Source organism: Harpegnathos saltator, unplaced genomic scaffold (assembly GCF_003227715.2).
Source record: "Harpegnathos saltator strain DR-91 unplaced genomic scaffold, Hsal_v8.6 scaffold785, whole genome shotgun sequence".
Lineage (NCBI taxonomy): Eukaryota > Metazoa > Arthropoda > Insecta > Hymenoptera > Formicidae > Harpegnathos > Harpegnathos saltator.
In genome coordinates this window covers 1183143-1206823 of record NW_020230632.1, presented here as the reverse complement: position 1 = coordinate 1206823, position 23681 = coordinate 1183143, and the positions used below count along the sequence as shown (strand labels likewise).

The 23681-nt window shown below is 53.1% G+C and overlaps 1 protein-coding gene across 2 annotated transcripts in view; it reads left to right on the top strand.

Moving 5' to 3' along the window:
* Positions 1-23681, top strand: part of Shrm (shroom) — a 130828-nt gene that overhangs the window by 14872 nt on the left and 92275 nt on the right. Inside the window, exon 1 of one of the 2 annotated variants that reach the window (XM_025306524.1) lies at positions 21579-21729. The exons of the other annotated variant lie outside the window; for it this stretch is intronic. Coding sequence (XP_025162309.1) covers positions 21701-21729 — 29 coding nt within the window. The 5' untranslated portion in view covers positions 21579-21700. Of the gene's footprint in view, positions 1-21578; positions 21730-23681 lie in introns of those variants that run through there. 2 annotated transcript variants of the gene reach the window in all.

The window sequence follows — 23681 nt, the reverse complement described above, 5'->3', positions numbered from 1 at the left end:
CTGCTCCACTTTGGTGATGACAACTGGTCACAGCACAGTTGTCACTTTTCTCGTGTCGAGTTTTAAAAAGATGCGTTTTGGAGACACAATTTGGTATTGAAAGCTCATCTTGCGGAAGATGACATAGAGCATTTATCGCATCAAAGTAAGGCGACAAATTTTGTGCTGTCCAAGTTTGAGAATTTCGACTGGGGGGATTGCGAGAAGAACGCAGTGCAACGCACAACGACGCATAACTTGATCAACAGAAAGCGCGGCTTAGAGAAAGTAAAAGTGAAACATAATGTGTTTCGTGCGTCGCGAAGATGCCAGTCTCTTTAATACGCGACGCTAATTGCGAATTTACCATAATAATAAGATTCTTTCCGGTGACTCGCGCGACATTCTTTCTGTCTCGTCGTCCCGCGCCGTCGTCGTCGTCGTCGTCGTCGTCGTTTTCTCTGTCTCATATCGTCGATCGCGCTTTCGTAACGTTATCGATTTCGGAATTTCACGACACGCTTTACTCCGCTCCAGCGGCAGATGTTAATTTGAATATTTTTACACGGCTGGAATACGCCGAGGTGGCCAGACGAGCGCGAAGGGGCAGAGGTAAACATCCTCCGGCGAAGATATCGTAAAGTCGAGAGAACACAGCTGGCCGCGGACAGTTATTACGGATCATTCGGTACCCGAAGATTCGTTTTCTTGCACAAGCAGGCGCGCTAACAAACTCCGTATCTTCGGATACGATTTTTACAGCTGATTCCGCCTCTTTTCGATGGGGGCCACGGGGATTGAATGGCTCCCAACCTTGAGAGTCGGAGACGGAAAACTCCTTTTGTGCCGCGATCATGGCGGTTGATTGGCCGACCCACCGACCAGCTCGGTGACCATGACGATCCGAGGAAACGCTATAATAATATACCTAACCGGTAGGCTCTCTCTTGATTTTCTCACTTCGGTCTTGATGGTTCTCGTCGTGCCGACTCGGCTCGCCTGCCCCCTTGGTGGGCTTTCAAAGAACCCGTTAATGGCAGCGCGCTACGAAATACAGCAACAACAGCGATAATAATGTTGATGTACGTTTATCGCGCCCAACCCAAGCATAATTTAAGCCATCGAAATTGCATGCGTACACACATTGTGCACACCGTGCGTACACCGCGCGAGGCTTCAGTCTTCCCGCTGGGAGATTTTGTTTCCATTGTTTGAAATTAATATGAATATTATTATAGTCGTTGTCTCTCGAGGGGATTCATATCTGTCGGTTTTGCCAGCGGAGGCATTACGGTGACCAAGTTTAATCGGACATTTTATCGCCTTTCCGAGTAACAAGTATAGAATACCCGCGGGCTATCAATAAGTCGCGTATGTTTGCACTTTTTATGAAATACAAATTACCACTGAATGAAATTCTCTCTCTCCCTCTCTCTCTCTCTCTCTCTCTCTCTCTCTCTCTCTCTCTCTCTCGAGCGAGCGAGCGAGCGAGGGAGAGGGCACAATCTCGCAAACTCGTGGTATGATGGCCTCGTGGAACGCTCATCTGGCCGTTTTATCGTTCGACAGTCGCGATGCAGTTCGCCGGCGAGAGAAGACCCGTCCCGTTGCATTTCCGTTCGGTAAGACGTCGTAGAGCCCGCTGCAAAGTGCAACGGACAGAAGAGAAGGACGCCGCGCGCCGCGCCGCGCCGCGTCGCGGCGGCAGCCGTAGGATGATCGGTAGCCGCGAAACCGCGCGCGCGCGCGCGCGATATCTCGCTGCAATTTCTCACGTTGCACGCTGCGCGCCGTGTTTTCCGGCCCCGCTCGATGTTCTCGTTTCTGCGGATGTTCGACGGAAGAGTAGACGCGCATCGCGCTTCTCTAAGTAGAAGCGGCTTCCACCGCAATTTATCTCGATACGTACGGCGCGAAAGAAGAAGAGGCTCGCGCGCGCGAGGCGTCGGGTGAAGGGGATATATCGGCATATTTACGACGAAGTGCAACGACTCGCGTGTAATTCCACGTCAGTACGGATATGAGGATAGACACACACCTATCCTGCCGCGGACGTTGCGTCGCGGACGGTGTGTGTCGGTGCGGTGCACGCAGCAGCACAGATACGCCGCGTACGATATTTTTGCCTATGTAAAATGCGCTTGAATACTTTATTCATGCGAGAGCGGACGCGCTTGTAGAGCGTGTACTCGCGCGATGGTGGTTACGCGGCCGAATAATTTATACGGCCGCATGTACGTGCGCATAAATATGAAGCCTTCTTCGGGACTTTTCCCGCGTGCGTAGCTGCTGCGCGCGTAAACACGCGCGTGTGGGTACGCGAGAAGTGGCGGGAGGATTGATACGTGGACAGGAATCGGCCGGCTAGATTGCGACGGATAAATTGAACGAGATACTCCTCGGGGAAATCTGGAAAGGTTATCGAGAGGCCTTCGGGTGCCATCGGGTGATAAACGGGACGGCCCATTACATAGATACGGATCACGGCACACCGGTGACGTCGAGAGTGACACCCAGCGCGTGTTATCGCGCGCTCGCGGTCGTCGAGACGGTATGACAAAGATCGCGCGCGCGCGCGCGTGATGTGCGATTTCTCTGTGCGCGCGTCGTTTGGCGACCGAGGGATTCGCGCGCGCGCGCGATTCCGTTTACTCTTGCTTTCGAATTGCACGGTGATGTGAGAAAGCTGTGCAATTAAATGCACGCGTAATTTCGACCCGGCAGATTTAACACACTCGCGCTATGTGCGTGTGTGTATTATTATGCAAAAATGGCACCACGACGTGGTGCGGCTCTGTGTGCGCGGATATATATCGCGGCTATATTGCGCGAATATAATATTTCTAAAAGTTTCCCCCTTATTCATTCCCAATGCGCGCTCAATGTATGCCGATAACGTGTAATCACGGCGGGATAAATTACACGCGAACCCGCGCGTGATTATTAATCGAGGAGACTCGCGCGCAATTATTAATCGTGCGGCTTACGCCGCGATGCGCCGCGCGATAAAATTATCTCGACTGCGCGCGCGTCCCCTGTTAACAGCGGCCGATTCTTTTCACTCTGGCCGCCGTGACTCACTCGTGTCCGTGTTCCGCTGTAAATTGCGTATCGCGGCCCGCGGATCTCGATCCTCGTCCTCGTCGCCGTCGCCGTCGCCGTCGTTGTCGCGCGCTGATGTCATTTATATAAAGATACAACTAGGGTCGCGCAACGACAACGCGTGCTAATACACGATTTTACGATCGATCGCGATTAATACCACGATTGCGGATCGGCCGGTTTTGCGGCGACGCCGCGTTTTAGAGCCCGTCGCGAATTCAATTGCGCGCGCGCGCGCGCGAGAGAGCGACAGGCATAGCCGTAAATAATCGGGATATACAGTGCCGGTCGGCGGCGTTGCCTGCTGAGAAAAAGCCCGGATGCTTTCCAGAAGTCATCTGCCCGTCATTCGAGCGGGACATCGCCTAAACGCACACCTCTCTCGCGGTCCGCACATTCAAGGTCCGCTCCGGTAGTCTCGGCGCGCCGCCGCCGCCGCCGCCGCCGCCGCGGCCACGCTTCGGAACTTGTGAATCTGGTTTTTCTTCCTGCGACGCGACGCGACGCGACGCAACGCGGCGCGGTGCGGCGGGGCATATTAGCATCCGTCAGCAATTATGCGAATTCTCGCAACGCGAGAACACCGTTCTTACCTCCGGGGTAGTGGATCGGCCCGGCGCGCGCGCGCGCGGAGTCAACGGCCCCCCGAGCATGTTCGTAAACTTTGGCCGAGAAGTGCCGATCGGCCGAGTCGATGTCGCTCTCGACTCGGCTCCAAGTGTCCTTAAAGTACAGCTGCCAATGCGATTCCGTCACTCCGAGCAACGGCTGTTATTTTCGTCCGGTTACGAGGAGCGCGGCGAACGAACGTAAATGTATGCAAATCGATGGGGGCAAATCGAAATTCTTTTCACGATATCGCCCGTAATCCTCGATCGTCACGACCGCCATTTGGCAAATCATCCGATGATAATCGTCGCAACGTACAGCGCACGAAGAAAGCACCTTTTACGCGTTGCACCGACGTTGCGGGTTCTCTTCTCCCTCCCCCCCCCCTCCCCCGCGATATCGTCTCTCTACTCTGGTCTTGAAATAATATAAAGTAGCACGGTGGAATTACATTTGGAAACACACTGTCATCTCCGGATCTGTCCGCCGGCTATTATTTCAGATTATATCCTGTAAACCGTTTTCACGTGGCAAATAGCCAGTCGAACGTTGGTTCCATTTTAACCGTTTGTAAGAGATTGATCTCACGAGAGACACAGTTGGGCGACATTATGGGCGACGTAGCTCTCCCGTATGGTATATATATATATCTGTATCATCATGGAGCCATCCCGATCCTTGAAAGTACGCGCTGTACTTCGCGATCTCCCATTTCATCCTTCAGTATCCCACAATTTTACAAAACGTACCCACGCTCTCGTAATTAGGCACGAACCACGCATTCACCTGAGAGAAAAAAGCGACGATTTCCAGTGTACGCCCGCGACCACGTCAAGAGTACGTGCATATCGGTCATATTCATCTTTCGTGTAAGACACACACCGCCTGTCGTGTCGATGCTTGCTCCAGTTTGCTCCGTACACATCCGGAGCGTGACGAGAGAAAGAGAGAGAGAGAGAGAGAGAGAGAGAGAGAGAGAGAGAGACGATTCTCGACTCGGCGGCGTTTAGTGGCGTCGTAAATACCGCTCCATGACACGGGTCACGAGGTGAAGATCTCGTCGTGGAGTCCCGCGGCAGGCCGTTTCCTGGGGCCCGCTGGAGCCACCAGCTGCCATGGGAGTTAACGCGACACAGCGCCGTAAATACGGGCGCACGCTCTCGGGGAACGTGCTGCCTGCCGCCGCTGAGCCGGCATGCCGAGCATGGTTCCGGCATGATGAGCTCGCGCGCGCGTACTCTCCGCGGACTCGCGCGGATAATTCACGTCGATAACCTTTGAAGAGTAACAATGTCACGCCGCGGTGACTCTTCAGATCGGCCCGATCGACGAGCAAAATGTTCCTGCGCGGCTCTCTCTATTTGCCTTTCACGCTAAGCCATCTCCATTGAGAAATCGACGGGCTTGCTGGACGCTTCGGCTTGGCGGCTTAGCAATTACACGCGAGCGAGAATATTCAGCAACCGAAAAATGTAAATGAAAAAATCGGGAGGTCTCCTAACCGCGTCGCGATTGCGCAAGCCGCTTCGGTTATTCGTCTGTCCCGTGGTATAATTGCGATATTTGTTATAGTTGTTTACGAAACTCCTCTTTCCTCACGGTTAATCAAAGCCATCTTGCGATGGCTAATGAATCCTGAAACTGTTATCGACGGTGATTTGTACGGACGGAGTACGCGGAGCAGGAATGCCTCGGGGCCGAAACTTTCAGTTTTAGTCGAGTATTTTCAATCCTAAGACGGTAGGAGATGTATTTATGTTTAATTCAGGACGGCAGGCCTCGAGGACCGCTACACGGGCAAATTGAAACATTTTCGTTACGACAGATGTATACATATACTCGCGACGATAAATCAGCTTGAAGATGCGCCAGGGCGACTGAGTCAACTATTGGAGCTCCTCGTGCGCGCGCGCGCGCGCGCGATGATCGCCAAGAATGAGAGTAAACAAAACGCGCACCGCGACGCGCGTATTTGTTCAATGTTACGCGGAGAAAAGCCTAAATCATCCGATCCTCTCGCGCGCTTCGATCACCGCTTGCACACACTTTGTTGTATTTGGTTACTCGTGGTAATAATACATTATTGCGATCTCCGTAACGTTTGCGATCCCGGGAGGGATCGGACTTGTGTATTCATATTTATATTTCATTACCATAGAGAGGATAGAGTATACGGCCGAGCATTCGTAGCTATACATTGACTTTTACGACCACGTGTCGCTCGACACTTTCGACATCGGAAGATGCTCGCACGATGTACGGTTTCGTGTCGCGACACGAGCCGATGAGGGCAACGCTCGCTCGACAAAACCGACATCCGATAGTTAGTGAACAACTAGCACCTCACCGGCTCCCAGCGTGGTTCCTGACGTTCATCGTCGTCGTCGTCGTCGTCGTCGTCGTCGTCGTCGTCGTCGTCGCTAGACATTCCAACTCACTGACTCGCGGAGGAGGACGACGACGGTAACCGGGTCCGCGGAGAACGCCGGAATGTACCGGAGATGAATACACTCCAAACAATCAGCTCCGCGGTGTACGCTGAGCTCCGATGGGGAGTCTCAACATTTACTATGCCACGACTCTTTTTAGTCTTTCTCATCGTCCCCGTCCTGTCTGTGTATAGCATGATACCGGAATGTGATATGATACGATATGATACGATCGACGTCGAGCTGTCAAAATGACGGATTGGCCGCCGAATAATCAACAGTCACAACATATATCCAGGCACGATACGAATGATTAGAAGGACCAGCGAGAGTTTCGGCCAATGAATATTAAGATGCTTTATTCTCCGTACTAGTGTCGACAGATCTTTTTCTTTTTCTTTTTTTTTTATAGATATTTCTTTATTGTTTCGATTTTTCGTGTCGACACAAAGGAGCAGATACCTCCACCTCGTAACCTCGATCAATCTTACGAAACACGTTCTGAGCGTAACACGGTGAGAGGTAATGGAAGTTGTAACATTTTTTTTTCTGTTCTTTTTCCTACTTCTCGCTGCTCCTTTTTTGCTACTGAGCACGTGCTGACAATTCGATTTCATGCGTTGACAGCGATGACCGTTTGACCGTGTCCAGGTTAGCGACATTCCAGAATGCTTGAGGACTTTACGCTCTTCTTTCTCTCTTTTTGAGAGAAGTTGTTAAGATTTCTGACCGGCCGGAACGGAGGTATTCCTCGATCGTTGTTCGGCGATTGCGTAAGTGCCGTGAATATAAGCGGAACGGTTTTCAAGGCCGGACGCTAAGAAACAGGATCGTTAAACCTGCGGAGACGAAATTCGGAGTCCGTCCAGAGGCATAATTCCGTCTTTTATCCCCCGTCGTGACGCTTCGATTCAATATCTCTTCGACATTTTCGATCAAGGATACTCAAAGCCTCAAACCCCGAGCGCGCGCTCACTTTCGTTCATTCCTCGAGCCGCGGGAAATGGATATAGTTTCCGTAACTTTGTTAACCGTGTTGATGGAACACGACGAATCGTAAATTATAATTAAAAGCCGCCAGCTCTCCGATAAAATCGATCTTTCACGCATGGATACGACTGTTATAACTGTATCTCCCGTCGATTCTCACGGACAGTCAGTGGTATGGACGTCACTTTCGCACATGGACGAGCGTTAAAACATTCGAATTCAATGAAACGACATCGGGCTTCCAGTCGTCGATAAAACCGCCGGCGCCGATAAAACAAAGCGCGCACGGGGGAATTTTGAAGCCAGATCGTGACTACATGCGGATCGCGCGCGAGGCGCGCAGAGGCCTTCCTCCAGCAGGCTGCCAGCTGCCGCACGGATTCAATTACTCATCGAGCGGAGCTCGATAAAACTCCTTTTTCTCTTTCTTTTCGCGCGTTCTTTTTCGCGCGGGCACCTGCGCGCGGTGGAAGAAAGCGGCGGCGCGGCGATTCGTCGCGACCGCGCCGCCGACAAAGCGCATTTTTGCACGCGCATCTCGGTGATAAATTCAGCGGTGGAAAGAGGACCTCTAACCTGCCGGTTATCTCATCGCTGACGACGACGCGGCACTTTTGGTTGCTGTTCCGACCGGGCGAGCGAGCGGCCGCCGCTCCTGCAGCGCGATCTCCGGCCTTCCTCTTTCGGTTCCTTGTTGAGAATTTCGCGAAACGCGCGCGCAATCTCGTATGTCGCCAGTCTCCGGTTACAAGAATCTCTGTAAAAGGGAAAAGAACGTCGCGCGCGCGCGCAGCCGCGTCCAGGGAGCCGTGTTCGTTCCCGCGCGGCTCTCGTTCCCTCGCAGTCCCCGCATATTTTTCTCAGCCGGACTGGAATTAAACGGACTTATCGTATCTTAATATGCGGTGAGCGTTGTTACTGTTGCAGAGAGCGAGCACCGCGACTTTGCAAGCTTGTCATATTCGTTATCTCTTTAGCGGTATAATCCGGCTAGTCGAAAGAGAAAAGACACGAGAACGAGCCTCATGAGGAGGAAAGTTCCCACAGGATACCGCGCGGTACCAGACGGAGGCATCTTTTCCTTCCCTCGGAAGTTTACGCTCCCACCCTTTTGCCTGTCCTAACCTAAACAGACGAGAGAGAGAGAGAGAGAGAGAGAGAGAGAGAGAGAGAGAGAGAAACTTGATTACATATCCGCGGACCTTGACGGCATTCCACGCCGTCGTTGCTTTCGAATTATGTGGAAAGCATCGCCCCCCGTCCCTTACGCGGCGCGTTGTCATTTTTGCGGATGGTTTAACAAACTAGTTTACCGTTTTATTGTAACGTATTAAATATCGCGCATAAAATCAAGCATCATCGGCATCTCACTTTATCGTGAGGAGGCTTGAGAGGCGCGCGTGTGTGCCCGTGCTCGCGAGTCCTTCGCGGGAAGTTCTCCAATTCGAGGCGGCGATCTTATCCGCAGAAATTCCAATTTTCCGTAATTATTCGCGGATGGAATTTTCGTCCTTGAGTCCGCTCGCGCACTCGACCGCGCTAATTTTCGCGGTTCGCGTGTGTGCACACGCCGGTCGACGCACACGACGTCGAAACTGCCGATGTGTCCGAGGTAGCACCAAGTTTCAGAAGAGGAGGAGCAGGACGAGACGGCGAGGAAGGAGAATGTGGAAAATAGGAGGTGAAGGCGCTGCTCGCGGTATCCAGAGATTGGAATGTCGTCTCTCGCCCGCAACTTTCTGCCGATAGAAGTCTCTTACTTGTTCACTTGAATATCCTGTTCTCTCTCGGCTTCGTTTCCCTTCTCCTATTCCTTTTTCCCTTCCCTTTCTCTCGCTTCCTCCTGGCCGTTGACACATGTTCTCATCTCACCGTCTCTCCTCTACCTCTCCCATCTGCTCTTCTCCGTCTCTTCTCTCTCCCTCCCTCCCTCTCTCTCTCTCTCTCTCTCTCTCTCTCTCTCTCTCTCTCTCTCTCTCTCTCTCTCTCTCTCTCTCTCTCTCTCTCGTTTTCTCTTCAGCGCGGTATTAATTTCGATTCAACGGCGAAGAGGTTTGTGTGGAATAATGTTACGGAGAACGTATCTCCGGCAATTTCACGGCGAGACGCACAGGGTGGCAATGCGTTCATTCATCGACACACGTCCCAGCAAAGAGTCGCGTCGCGGTCGATTACGATAAATTGCATCGTCCCCCGAAGACAATGCTCCAAGACGGATAATGCGCGCGTGCGGTTAAACGCTCGTCGCGATCAGACTGACAGACATACACGCGTCGTCCCCTGTGAATGCTGATTGACACGAAGAGACTGAAAGAAAGAGAGATTGTGTGCGTGTGGATCTTTGCGTAGGAATCATCAACGTCGTAATCGTACGATAAGTTATTCAGTGACACCCCCCCCTCTCTCTCTCTCTCTCTCTCTCTCTCTCTCTCTCTATGCGTATCGACTGAATGAGCTTGCTGCTCTCGACGATGCGGACGTATTCATAAAAGCGGCACCGAACGATCGCGCTCGGCGTTGGATCGACGACCGAAGCGACGAATTTTCAGGGACTTGCCCAACGCTTCTCCAGCGCCCTTTCGCTTCGCGCCGCTATTACGCAACGAGATTCGTAACGTTCCTTTTATGCGGCACATACCACGACCCTTGAACCTTTCTACATCCAATAAAATCCATCGTCCTCACGTCGAAGGCCGCTGGGGTGGCCGAGGCGATCACCATGAAGAATTCGCCGCAATGTGCGCGCACGCGCGCGCGCTCGTACTCGCGCTCGCGCGATCCTTGCGTGGGCGAAAGCATCGACAAGACCCTCTGCATATATGGAGACGAGAGTCGGAGGGCACGATGCGCCATTTATTTACGGCTGTCTATGTACGTATGTCTCGCGCGTTATCGCGCAACGATCATTAGCGCGCACGGGCGTGAGCGTATGTATGTGCGTACTTCATCGGCCCACACGGATGGTACTTTAATTCAAGCCGCGGCCTATAGTGCCGCGGAGGAATTTTACGCGCGCGGAATTATTTATCGCTGTCAATTAAATTGAAGAATAATCGGCGCCAATTAAAATCAACCGCGCGCCGACGTTGATCGCCGCCGCGGTTGAAGCCGCACGAGAAGCGACACGGACCGCGCGATTCGCGACCGCGCGCGCGAATGCATAATCGTCCTCGCGGCGGCGGCGGGTAATTAGCGCGACGAGGTCGCTCGTTGTCTTGCGACATCGAAAATCGTAATACGAAGCGAACACCATCTCAACGCCGTGTGCTATCGCATCTCCGACTCGCGTTCCTCGTTCGCACGCGGAATCGCGCGCGCGTCACGGACGCGTCATGCCGCCTCATGCGACTTTTACAGTCCCGCGACATAGCGCACAATGAAGACGGCTCGCGCGCCGTGGTAAGATCATCAAAACAACGTTAGACCGGATAAAGGCCGCAGGATAGACCGATGGACTCGTTATTCTCGGAGCGGCGCACCACAGTCTCTCTACACCACGTAGTCACGATATACCCGTGCATAATCACCGTGTTCTCAAGCATTACCCGCGGAGTGCATTGTTCCCGCAATCCGTTTCGACGAAGGACGAGGGACCCGCGGAATCGCTGCGGGCGCTGCAATTAATATCTAATCTTCAATTACGCGCGAGTGTACACGCCGGCAACAACTTGACGCAAGCGCTCCCTTATCAGAGAGCCATGATCTTTATTTCCGATTTTTTCGCCCTCGTACGTACGCAAGAGCGTTGCGAGAGCCCGTCGGGCGAAATTGCGCCGTAACCCTGCGTCCTGATCGCTAATTATTTCCTATCCCGCCGATTAAAGAACGCCGAGAGAGAATGAGAGAAAGAGCGCGAACGCGCGAACGCGCGCGCGCGCGCGCTCCTTCTCGAGAATCGCCGAACTCGCGCGCGCGCGCCTGCTATAATAAATAATGAGATCCGCGGGAAGCGAGAGGAATGCGCCGAAGGATCGAGGGATGTGAAAAGAGATCGGTCGAGGTGGAAGGGTGTCTGCAACACCGCCAGCGCCCGGCGTTTATTATCCCTCAGCTTCGATACGGGATTATTTTTAGTGTACGCGTGGGCATAAATGAGCGCATAAAAATGCACATACCTGCCAGCTCGTTCGCCTGCCTCCGGATCGGCAGCGGCTAGGAAGAGAGAGAGAGAGAGAGAGAGAGAGAGAGAGAGAGAGAGAGAGAGAGAGAGAGAGAGAGAGAGAGAGAGAGAGAGAGAGAGAGAGAGAGAAGGAAGGAGAAAGAGATTGAGAAAGGAAAGGAGAGAAGAGAGAGAGAGAGAGAGAGAAAGTTACGAGGAGAGAGTTAGCGCGAGAGATCCACGAAGAGGTATGATCAAGAGCGAAGGAGCAAAAGAGACGAGAGGACGGACGGAGAAGCGTGTGTGCAAGCTTATAGGTACCAAGCAAGAGCTGTCCGACACGTTGGCGCCACCAAAGTATTTTATGCATGCCAGATGAGAGTACTCGTCTCGGGTCTGACACTGAACTCACTCGACGACCCACGCGACCGACTCGCTTTCGAGTCAAACTCGAGTCCGAACTCGAAGCTACGTGCCGGCGAGGTTGTGCAAGCGTTGCGCGTTTCACGTAGTTCTCATGGCGTACTATTTCGCGCGATGACGTGGGGTTGTTGTTGGCAAAAAGAGAAAAGGAAAAGACGTTTGCGGCTGGTGGAGCGAGGTTCCGGCCGCGTCGGCCCGCTGAGGACGCTTTAACACAACCGCTGAAGAATAGCGCTTCGATGATACGAGGAATAATGGATTCCGTGTACGATAATAGCGAGCGACGATAATACGCCGCGGGGCCGGAGTGTGTACGATTCGGAGGGCACGGAATGCACGGGAGAAAATGGATAATCAGCCGCTTTTGTTCGCCGTCATCGTGAACGACGCGCGCGCCGCGAGTTTCACTTTTACCGGGACCTTAACCCTCTACGTAGTTCCCACTACGAGCCAATGCATAATGAATACCCTGTCTCGAGGGATACACGGCGCGATTGTTACACGCACGACTAGATTCAGTCGCCGAGAGACGAGCCGGGAGGAACTGCCTGACCAACGTCATCGCGAGCCGATGCGCGATCGCCTCGCACGAGTCTCGGGGGGGCAGTGCCAACCAAGTTCTGAGTCACGTAGCCCGATCACCGGTAAATCGGGGTCAAAGAGGGAGTCCGACGCTCTCGTGTTGCTGCGGGCGCAACTTCCGGCTCGCTCCTCGGATGCTTCTCCACTGAATCATTGGTCACGGCGATGCCCCGTGAGAAGGGTTTAGTCATCCAGGCCGTCCGCGCGCGCGGCGCGTCGATTTCGCGGCGCGACCTTGCAGCCGCGGTCTCATTGTCGCTCGCCGCGCATCTGCCGCGCGTCGTCGCTGTCTCATTGTTAGCGAGGCGCGCGATGCACCTTCGCGCCGATGTCGCCGAGTCTACCTGCCTGCCATCCAGCGGTCCGCGTCGTACCGACGGTAGCGCGTCATGTAGCAGCAGCTTGCTCGCACTTGTAGCGAGCCGCTCCGCCGCGAACGTAGTATCGCGCGCGACCGAAGGAAGTGACGTTCGCGCTTGTCAGCGGTCACCCGTTAGGACAGACGTAAAAATTGATACTTTACTGCGCGTTGTGGCGTTAAGTGCGCTGACTCACGAAATGCATTTCACGAGCGAGTCCTCGGGGAATACGGCGCGGTCATGATGGTGACTCGGAGGTTAAGGGAGGATACTGTCGAGTCGTCTCTCTTTACTCGTGTCAGTGAATTATCGAAGAAGGCTACTCTCACTCACAGGCTCTCTTCTCGGTATCTTTCTTTCTTTTTTTTTTCTTTTTTCACGTTATTAGCGAGCAAACGTATTTCAATTTTTGAGCGATGTGTAATCGCGATGGAATCGCATAACTTCGAGCAAAGTAACGACAAAGAGTATCCGTTTCCGAGGAACGTGTGCAGGGTACGTCGTGTCTAATGGGGCCTTTTCTGCGTCATTAGGCGCAGCATTACGTACGTTCAAGTTCACCGTCTCGATAACCATCGCTTTCTCACGACCGGACTCGTCGCGTTGTCGCGGGAAAGACAAATTTGCGGACGTTCTAACGCGTTCGCGCGCGTGAGTCGAGTGGTGGTCGAGTGGTGACGACGGAGGTCGTTCCTTGACCCACGCTGACCGCGGTAGCCAAAATCCAGTCTACTCCTGGCTGGGCACAAGCGAGTTCGTTGCTCCGCGCATTGATTACGGGGCCGGTCGCGAATATCGGAGAGAAGAGACGAAACGCCGCGCTTGATCCTTCAATGAAGCTGACGTCGTCCCTGCGAGGAGACGTAGCTCGTTTCGCGCTTGCCATTTACCGTTGGCGCCTATATGCGCTTCTTTCGCGAAAGCGGCTAAAAAGTCGCGGTAATGTGGAAGATTGTCGGTAATCGCACGAGGTAGTTAACGGACGATCGTTTTTCACGGCGTTTAGTCCTTTGCTAATACGAGTTGCGTTTATGTACTGAAATTATGGGACGTGTTACTAACGGATGTGATGAATCGCTCCCATTTGTTTATGCGCGCTCGCGCTTGCACGCGCGGTTATAACTAACCCAGAAGCGTTTCCTAATGATTTACGCGCGGCTCGGAGGAGCTCAACGCGCGTCCACAAACGTGCGTTTTTGTCGTGCGATTCGCTAACCGCCGGAATTTTATCTTTCACAGGTATGTGACAGGCTTGCGCGATAGCGGAGGGGAGGAGAGTTTCCGAGGAGCAAGGAATATTGTAAGTCGAAGTCCCGCTTTTCGGCGGGAATGCTTTCGCCGGCTGCGACGAATGCGTGCACTTAACGCAGCGTTGATTCATGATCGCTCGACGACGGTAACACCGTTTCGCGCTTGATCATGGCGATTGGTCCGCCTGTCTTACATGAGATATAAGAGCGAAGGTGGGACTGATTGAATGCGTAAGATCGCGACGTAGATAACAAACAAGTGTTCATAAAAGATATCTTTGCATACGCTCGCGAACGCGTGCACTTTACACGCGATAGACGCGAGTATCCGGGCGGAGAAACTTCGGTAAGTTGTGCAATGTGTATTACACGCGGGCCTCTCGCCTCGACTCCCCCCCCCTTCCCGCCCCCCCATCCAAGCGCGGCCCAATAACGACAGTCTCAGTACCGGAAGACGGATTATTTCGGGAGCCACGCGTACCGGATCCCTCACAGCTATCGGTCTTATCGAGTTTTCTCGGTTCGTCGCTCCCCGGGACTATTAATAGTACTCTCTCGGAAACGGAATGTGATTCAGGACTTTCACTGTCACCTCCTCGCGGTGAAGCCCGCGTAGACACGCGAGCAGCGGCGATCCGTGTACTGTACGCACGTCCGTAGGCGTGCCCCTGTCTCGCTCTGCACGTTCCCCGTTTCTCTCTGTCTTTTGTGTACGCTGCGTTTCTTTTCCTTCTCGGGCCCGCGCTGATATCATACGTGCGTGCGTATTGCGAGCGCCACATTTCAGCGCCGTGCTCGCGCTTATGTCACGACCGCTGGATTGTCGCGACCTCCCTTCCCTCTCGCAGCCGTCCCGCCGTCGTGAATCGCGTACTATTCCTTCTTCCCGCTCTCATCGTTCAACGAGAACGAACGCTCATGAATGGCGCGTTTAATCAGCATTATCGATACCCGGTGCTCCGGATAGATGTGAGCCGTCGCTCACGATGACGAAAAGCAACACAATAGTCGTCTGTCACGATTCCTCGTGTCATGACTTTGGCATCTGCAGGGATATTAACGCTAATGGCTCGCGTCTGCTGCGGCTCAGCGAGTGATATCGAGAGAGAGAGAGAGAGAGAGAGAGAGAGAGAGAGAGAGAGAGAGAGAGAGAGAGAGAGAGATAAGTTGTACGATACGCGCGACGATGAAAAGCGACGGTACTCGACATGATTTTAGCCTCACCGAGAGTGTTCACCCATTTATCGGAGATCTTTGATGCGAGAGATCGATTGCGATCGATACGCAATAACCTCCCGCGATGGATAAGCCACAAGACCAAGGCGCGACCAAAGCGACCGATTAATTAACCTATGCATCGACGATTTCCAAGAACGGTTTGGGAAAGTGTATTAAACGCTGAGGTATTTTCCGCGCGTGAATGCACCGCACTCGTTGCGAGCGTACTTTCTTTTCGCCCGCGGTCGCAATTATAAATTTCCACTTGGAAGTATCGCGCGCTTATATGTACGGCGCATACGATAAATTCCGACGATTGCGCGGCAAACTTTGCGTTCATGGGCGGAATCAATTAGCTCAGGCTTTTCAGCCGCGCTTAATGGCATTCGTAATTGCTATAGCTGCGGTGCCCTGCCGGCTCCGATCAGTTTCCTCGAGGGAAACCGCTGAGCGCGGAAGCAACAGTGCGTTTAAACGAGGAACGCGGGGAGATCTTCGGGCCGGCACCAAGCGTGTCCAGCGTGTATTCTCTAACTATCTACAAAGGTGCCCGAGAGAGAGAGAGAGAGAGAGAGAAAGAGAGTAGTCTTCGTCATCGGTTCGTGGCAACTTGACCGAAGAAGCCGGAATAAGACGAAGAAGAGAAGTCGCGCTTCTTCTCGCTTTCTAAATCACGTCCACGTGTCGCATCGCGTACGTAGAGGCGTACGTATCAGATCATTTAACGCAAATGATTATTCGCCTGCGGTGCCTACGGTGTTGGCTACTCGCTTGATTTTTCATGCTCTTACGGGTACACACGCTGCGAGGGAATCGCGTGCGAGCGCGCCGTTTGCAGCGCGTCGATCGAGCTTGCTCGGGCGCGGGCTGGCTAACAGAGTGTTCTCCGAGAACACTTCTCCCGGGTGTCTTTGTTGCCCCCGGCTACGTACGACGTGCGGAGGGAAGGTCCGAGAACGTCTCCGATACTTCCGATAGCGACGTTTCCGATTCACCGCGGCCGCTCTCGTACACGGCGCGCGGCACGCCGTGTGCAAGATCGACGAGCGTCGATAACGCACGTTCGTGTTCCTGCTGACTTTTACGGCGGGGGGACCGTCGTGATTCGCGGACCGATTCGGATCGCGGCTCATTGGAGCCGGTCGGCCTTGCAAAATACCCATCCGGACACTTTTCATGCGGGCGAGGCAGGTATCCCGCGCGTAAGCGCGCTTAATCGCCGATGCCGGGCGCGATTACGCGAGAGCGCCGAATAGCGCGCGCGCGCGCGCGCGCGGCGATATAATAGAAAATTTCGTAAGAGCCTCTCGCGCTCGCTCCGCGCGTCCGAGGAAAGTGGCACACGAGTCGGCCGCGCGCGGGTGCACGTGAAGTGTCTAACCTGATCCGCGCGACCGAACGAGAGCGGATAATGCAGCGGGAGAAGATAAACGAACGGAGTAATGGCCGAGGCGTGTTATAGCGCCGGTGCACCCGTGGCCCTGATTTCGCAGCGCACAGCGTGTATCGAGAGCCGCGATTGGAATTGCCGACCACGGCTGTAATAATCGACGGTGGCGGCGGTGGCGGCGTCGCATTAAGACCACGTGCCGCGAGACCAGTGAAAGTATGCACTTATATATCGCAAATATGCCGCGCGCGGCGCGTCTATCATACACGGCGCCGCATGATTAAGGACTGCCTCGCGACAGATATACGCCGGACTTTAATTATTGTTGCGTGCCGCGCGCGCGCGCGCGCGCGTTCACAGAGCGAGGACTCGCGCGTAAATATCCGTGGCTGCGAGGAGAGCACGGAAAGGTCGGCGTTCGTGGCTTTGAGCACGAGAACCAGTTCCTTCGGGCGCGAAGCAACTTTTTTCCCCTGCCCGGTGTTGCGCGTTTTTCTCACCGGACGCGGCAAGTTTCGGCGTAGACGATGTTATGTCGCGGCGTGAGGTTACAGTTGATGCGAGCTTCGGAAACAACTTTTGCACTCACTTGTATACGTACATTTCCGCGTGAAAACAACGGGATTTGCTATATAGAGGGATTTATAAACTTAGAAAGGGAGTCTCTCGCGGGATATCACCTTGAAACACATTTCAACGACGTCACCTTCTTTTTACACCGAATAATTGATAAACAACGTATGTTTCAAAAGACAGCGTGTTTATCAACTTTTCAGCCAGATAATCTTTTCGCTTGACTCAAAGACTCTCTCTCTCTCTCTCTCTCTCTCTCTCTCTCTCTCTCTCTCTCTCTCTCTCAATGACGTCGTGTTGTTTCTCTCACCGGAAAAAAACTGATACAGCATGCTCATCAGTTTCTATTGGATAAATTTTTTGAGTGTTTCACTTAAACACTCTTATTATTCATTTCAACATCCCCGACGCGACGGCGCGCTCGTCCCAGGACTGCGACTGGCGGCGTCTCGACGATTGGCAAATCGCCTCTCGTTACGGATCGTATCTGTCGGTGCATTATGTCGATTGAACGGCGCGCAATATCGCGCCACACTCTTGGCGCGACTGGCCGTGCGTGCGAGGTGCAACGTGCTCTTAGGGTATGTAGGTTACATTTCACAAGCGACGTTGTGTCTGGTGACGTGTCTACGCGGCAACAGTTTTCAGCTCGTACAGCCAACGAGATTCCCGCTCGCGCGAGTCCTGGTCAACGGGATTGGGTAGCAGGAATTTAGAACGGCTCTATTGTCTCGTCGGATAAAAGCGGATTAATCGTCTCCTCGATGGTTCATTTCACCCGTCGGCGGGAGCGGGAGAACGCTCACGAGAGAGCGTGTAAATGACGACGATGATGATGATGATGATGATGATTCGTTTACGGCGGATCGCGAGAGTGGGTGTTTTCGAGTGTAATGATTTCGTCATAATTCGTGTCCGCATCGCGCGCTGCTCTTACCCGAAGTCGATTTATTATCTTTCATTATCCGGAGGCTTACGGCACAATTCCCCGTCGGCGATTCGGGCGAGCCTCTTCGACGTCGCTTTGCCGAAGCGACGTTCGGTTTCTTGCGAAAAGAAGCTTCCGTTCTGCTGATCCCTTTTTTGCGCCCGAGCGATCTTGATTGATCGTTTTATTAACCGTTTTATTTTTATTTTATTTTTATATTTTATTTTTATTATCGTTTCAACATGAATTGCCGAAACTAGTTATTGCTCTGCAAAGGCTGGCATTAGAGCGTGCTGTTTCAGGACAAGAGAGATCTATTAGGTGAACAACATAATGACAGAATCTCCCCTTTTCTTTCTCTGTCATTTCGCTGTTATTCGCTCGGCCTGATCTTATGCCGAATCGGAGAAACGCTCCGCCGTAAAATCGGATCCTACTCGTCGCGCGTTAACTAAAATTGCACAAAGATACATACCGTCGAACGAATTTTGCGGATCTTATCCTTGACAGCCTCCGGTGAACGCACTATCGCGATCAACGTCATTGCCGCATCTTCGCGTAAAATCCAGATAGAAACCGCGAGGCGATATCTTTGTTCTACATCGACCCCGCAAATTCTATCGAATTTGAAGAGCCAACCTGGCGAACCTTCATGAACATATCGCCCATCGAAATTGAACATAAAAATTTAAGGGGGAATATTGAGATAACGAGTTAAGTTATTAAATAATTCCGAAATAAGCCTTTTTTTAATTTCTCCACGCGTCAGTAAATAACACCTCGATGTGACATCAAGGTAAAACAATAGCTCGTGATATGGTTACGAGATTGTTACTCGAGATATTTCCCGTTAGTCCTCCAAGTCGACGGAATTCGCAGGGTCGATGCAGAGCCAACACATCTCGACTCGGGTGAGAGAGAGAGAGACGAGAGAGAGAGAGAGAGAGAGAGAGAGAGAGAGAGAGAGAGAGGAGAGAGAGAGAGAGAGTGAGAAAATGAATATCGGGTGAGATACGCGTTGGCGGGGCAAAGTACGTGAGGTTATTCTCGAAGGTCCTCGCGCGAGGATACGGCCGGCCACGACGAATGTGACAACGGTGACGTTACCTCCGTTTGTTCGTTTCTCGTCCGCCCGAGAAACACGTTTTAGCCCCGTCTTATACCCGGCGCATCGCCGCGTGCCGCACAATAGCTGCTTATTATGCCTCGTACGCAGCCTCGCGATTTCCGACTGAGCAATCGCGAATTCTGAGTCAGCGCGCGCGAGGAAAGTCGGAGGAGAGCATCTCGGAGGAGGTGATCTCGTTAACCCTGGGGGTCCCATGTCGCTCCGGAGCGAATAACATCGTGGAAGAGGTCCAACACGACACAGAGTGATGTCGAGCGCCGAGACTGCCGTCTCGTTAATTACGCGGGATAGTTTGAATTTCGAAAGCGAAACGGGGGTGCCTGTCGGGGCGCGGGTTTAACAATCACGTACCACGGGTCGGGTCGAACGTCGCGCGCTTTGTTGCGAGTCGAGGAGGAACGAGAGCGATCGGCTGATTTTATAAGCCGGAATTGGTCGGGAGATTGTTCGGGGGGGGGGGGGGAATGAAGATTGCCGGCGTCGTCGAATTCACGCGGTCGACTCAGCCCGTCGGGATCATCGCTCGCGGCAGCAACGACAATCTGCATAACAATACTTCGTCATTCCGTGCCGGCGATATCGTCTCTGCGTGTCTCGCACGAGGTCGTACACGACGTCTTTCAGAGCTGACGGACGTCGTCGCGGTTGAATGAGATTATAGAAACCACCGTGTATGCGTGAATGAATCATTGGCCGAGAGACAGCGTGTAAACCTCGTGTTCGCGAGTCAACATGTGGTTAAGGAGTCGCGTTAGATACGCTTAATAACTTTGATCCGAATTCATCGCGACGAAGCTGAGTGAACAGTGAGTTGTCGATGCACATGACGCGATCCGACGATTTTGTCGTTAGATGGATCATGAAATTGCGAGTCTTGACGTAAACGTTCGTAGCGTAATTATACATTACCGTCGATAGATATGCTTTATTATTTCTGATGCGGCGCGCATTAAACGACCCGGCCAGTTCCCCCCCCCCCCCCTCCTCCGCCGGTGAGGCCAGGCTTGAGCGAACGCGGCTTGTTCCGACGATCTCTCTCGCCGATGAGATGAATTATCGAGCGATACATTATATCTATTTGAAATTGGTAGACGAGACTAATTTCGTGCCAACCGGCGTAAATTCCTCTCAAGTCGTTTGCTCTCGCTCTCTCTCTCTCTCTCTCTCTCTCTCTCTCTCTCCCCCCTCTCCCTCTCCCTCTCTTCCTCTCGTCCGGTCGACCTCGATGCGAGCAAAGCCGAGGGGAGATGTTTTGCTCCGACATGCTTTAAGTAGCAACAGGCGCATGATCGAGGATTCCACGGGATAATCCTGGACGGCGGTTGACCTTGAAAAGGCCCGTCCATACTCGTGCAAGTCGCGTGCCCTACGTGATACGCTTTCGCGTCTCTGTGTACTAGTCGACATTTTTTTCCTACATTGAGCTTGGAAATTTCGTCGGATCTCAAGCATCAATGGTGGATCTCGAGATGTAACATATGGGTTGTGGCCCCATTCTGATATTGTATGTATATTTATGACAATTTTATTCATTATCGAGAAGCCTGAAGAAAGACTCACCTTAGGATTGTCTAATATTTGTTCGCGTCTCGATATATTTATGGAAATCGTGAATCTCCTGCATGATCAATGAATCGTTTAACATACCTGGGAATATATGATGTATCTCTATCTGCGTCTCGGCATCATGTCCTCCTTCCCGGTTTCCCAATTCGGCATCTTGACCCTCGGCTGCTCCGTGTCGTAGCACTCCGAATACTCCCTCATGGCACCCGATTGACATTAATGTTTGCACTGACACTGACACTGACACTCGCTCACGCGAACGAAAAAGCGTACGATGCCAACAAGAGCGATTGCGCGGGAACGGCGACGAATAATGGCTGACCGGGCCATAGATGATTACACATATAGGTCGCGACCGCCCATTAGAAACTGTGACGACTTAATTATACAAGAGTGTCCTGTAGGACGGCGCGCGCGCGCGCGATTTAGCTGGCCTCCCATTGGCTGGCGTCCCATTGGACACTTGTCTCTATTCAATTGAACGAAGATCGAAAGAGATAGGTCAGAGATTGCACGAGAGTACAGAAAGTGTAGCTGAGAGTTGCAGATCGTAGTTCTACAATTCGCCCGGTGAGGTCGCGTCGTGCTCAGCATACGAATGTAGAAAAGCACGCATAATATTCAAATTCGTTCATTTCGTGTCGTTGGCCGAATGGAGGTGCGAGAGAAAACCCAAGATGCGTACGATCGAAGCAATCGGTAAGAGAAATCAAGTTACGCGCATCGATCGGCCACTAACCGTAAATCTCCGATACATCGAACGTTTGCATTCCGAAACATCACGGATCTTTGACGCGGCGCGCAATACGTATCGTCGCGTTTAGATTATAACTCTTGTCGCGTCCCGCCGGCTCGTGAAATATTTGAGCGGGCTCGCGTCGGCCATGTTGGGTAACGCGTGTTAATTCGACGTAACCAGCGGTCGGTTCGTGTCCGCGCGAGTGTCTGTGTCTCCTCAGTGCTTACGAGTGGAAATATTCAAAGTGCCACGATGAAACAGCCGGTAGCCAAGGTGCCGGGTCGAGAAGCCAAGATATTGGATCGGGAAGCCGAGAGAATGCAGAACGCCGAAATATGGAAAACGATACGTCATGTATCTCCAGGTGTGCAAAGTCATTTATTACGCGGGTCTCTGTGCGATCGACGGGAATGAGGAGCGACGGAAACGACATTTCTCATTTTATTATTTATTATCGGATATCACATTGAGAGAATCTACTATGGAGGCGGGGGGGGGAGGGGGGGGACTTGCGAGACTGGTGGCTTTGCTGCTGACTTTGCCTTGTTTTCTTTCGATTTTCTTCTCTCCTCATCGCTCTCGAGAGTTGCGCTCTGAGATATTTCGAAGACGTTCCGTGACAACGTGTGGGCTCTCGCCCACGGAAAGCGCGAGCGATCGTTGTTCCGCTGTGTGCTAAAGTGCCGGTCGATCTGCATATCAATGAACGACGGAACGGCCGCACTTCTCCGGCGCGAATTCGCGGCCGAAAAGCCTCGCTGAGATTAATCGGCCGCTTAATTTTGCACGCACGCCGTGCGTGACTAACGAGGCGTGAAATTTTGCACGCGACGGAAGGGAAGTACGGTGGAATCGTGCGCGCGATAACCGATCCCGCGCATCGACGATATATCATGAGGATGCGTGCGCCTATTCAACGGCGCAAAATTGATTTAAGTATTTAATTCCGCCGTTGCTCGTTTAGGCTATTAAGATTATTATGCTTCTTTTGTAGAAGCGCGGACGCGACGCGGTATGCGCCGATGCGTCTCCATAACAATTTATATCAGTAATTGCACCGATCGCGCATCGTATTTATCGCGAGCTCGCAATTTCCCTTTCCCCCACGCCACCGAACTCGAGCCGCGACTTCTCAAATCCGTGACGGCGCGCTCGCAGATTAATGGTCCTTCAGCAATTAAGCGCACATTACTATGATTGTAATTTATAATCCCGCGCTCGCATCGACGCTCGCGATTGTGCGTCGGAGGGAATCCAGCCGCGGCTATTCACGCGACGCGCCGACAGACGACCAGGTTGGTCGTGCCGCGCGCGTTGTTCGTCGCGTGTCCGAGATATCGAGTGCTTCGTCGGTGCCGTCGTCAGCGTGCTCGCAGAGATTTCACAAGTCTCAGATTCGCACGTCGAAGAACGAATTCCTCGCTCACGCGTGCCTCTCCGCGTTCCCCACCCCCGTGGTTCGCGGTTTACCAAGTTGCGAGAGAGAGAGAGAGCGAGAGAGAGCGAGAGAGAGAGAGAGAGCGAGAGAGAGCGAGAGAGAGAGAGAGAGAGAGGGAGAGAGAGAGAGAGCAACTCCTGAATCCATCGATAGGCATCGCGCGCGCGCGCGCGCGCGGGGGATTACGTGATCGCGCAAGAGAGCCCCGCTGGAATCTCGGCGGAATGAGCACGTTCTGGCTTTGATTTCATGCTGGAAAGGGAGAGTACGTGTGTGGTCGCGACTCCGGTCAGGCGCTCGCGCGACGCGCGTTCCCGCACGGAGTCGCCTGAGTGTCCATCGTAAGACGCCGGACGAGAACGATATCATGTCGACGGCGAAACGAGCCGCGACGAGGTTCCTCGCGGTCGCGGGACACATAATCCTCTCTTTCTCTCCCCTCCCTCTCTCTCTCTCTCTCTCTCTCTCTCTCTTTCTTTCTCCGAGCTGATCACCGGGAATGGTCACCGGTCAAGCTTGCTTGTTGCGATACCGAGTGCGAGGCCGATGTCCTATGATCGACTTGCTTGACTGAGGAGGAGCGCCGTTCCTGAGAACTTCCCCGGTAACGAGTCCCGGACGCGAAAACGCTTTTGACCTTACGAGCCAGCCGGTCGACTAGTCTTCGAGCCGCGCACCGAAGTAAGGAAAGTAATGACGAGACAGGCTGCGTTACCGGATGATTCATTGCCCCAATGGCGCGAACGCCTCGAGGGCCGCGCGTTCTCTTCTCGTATCGGTGGCACAGCCAGCCGCGGTCGGCCGGCCCTGAGACGGCTCTGAGGCGCTCGCGCGGACCGAACGATCGGGGATTATTGGTGAGAAATGGTGGAAACCGC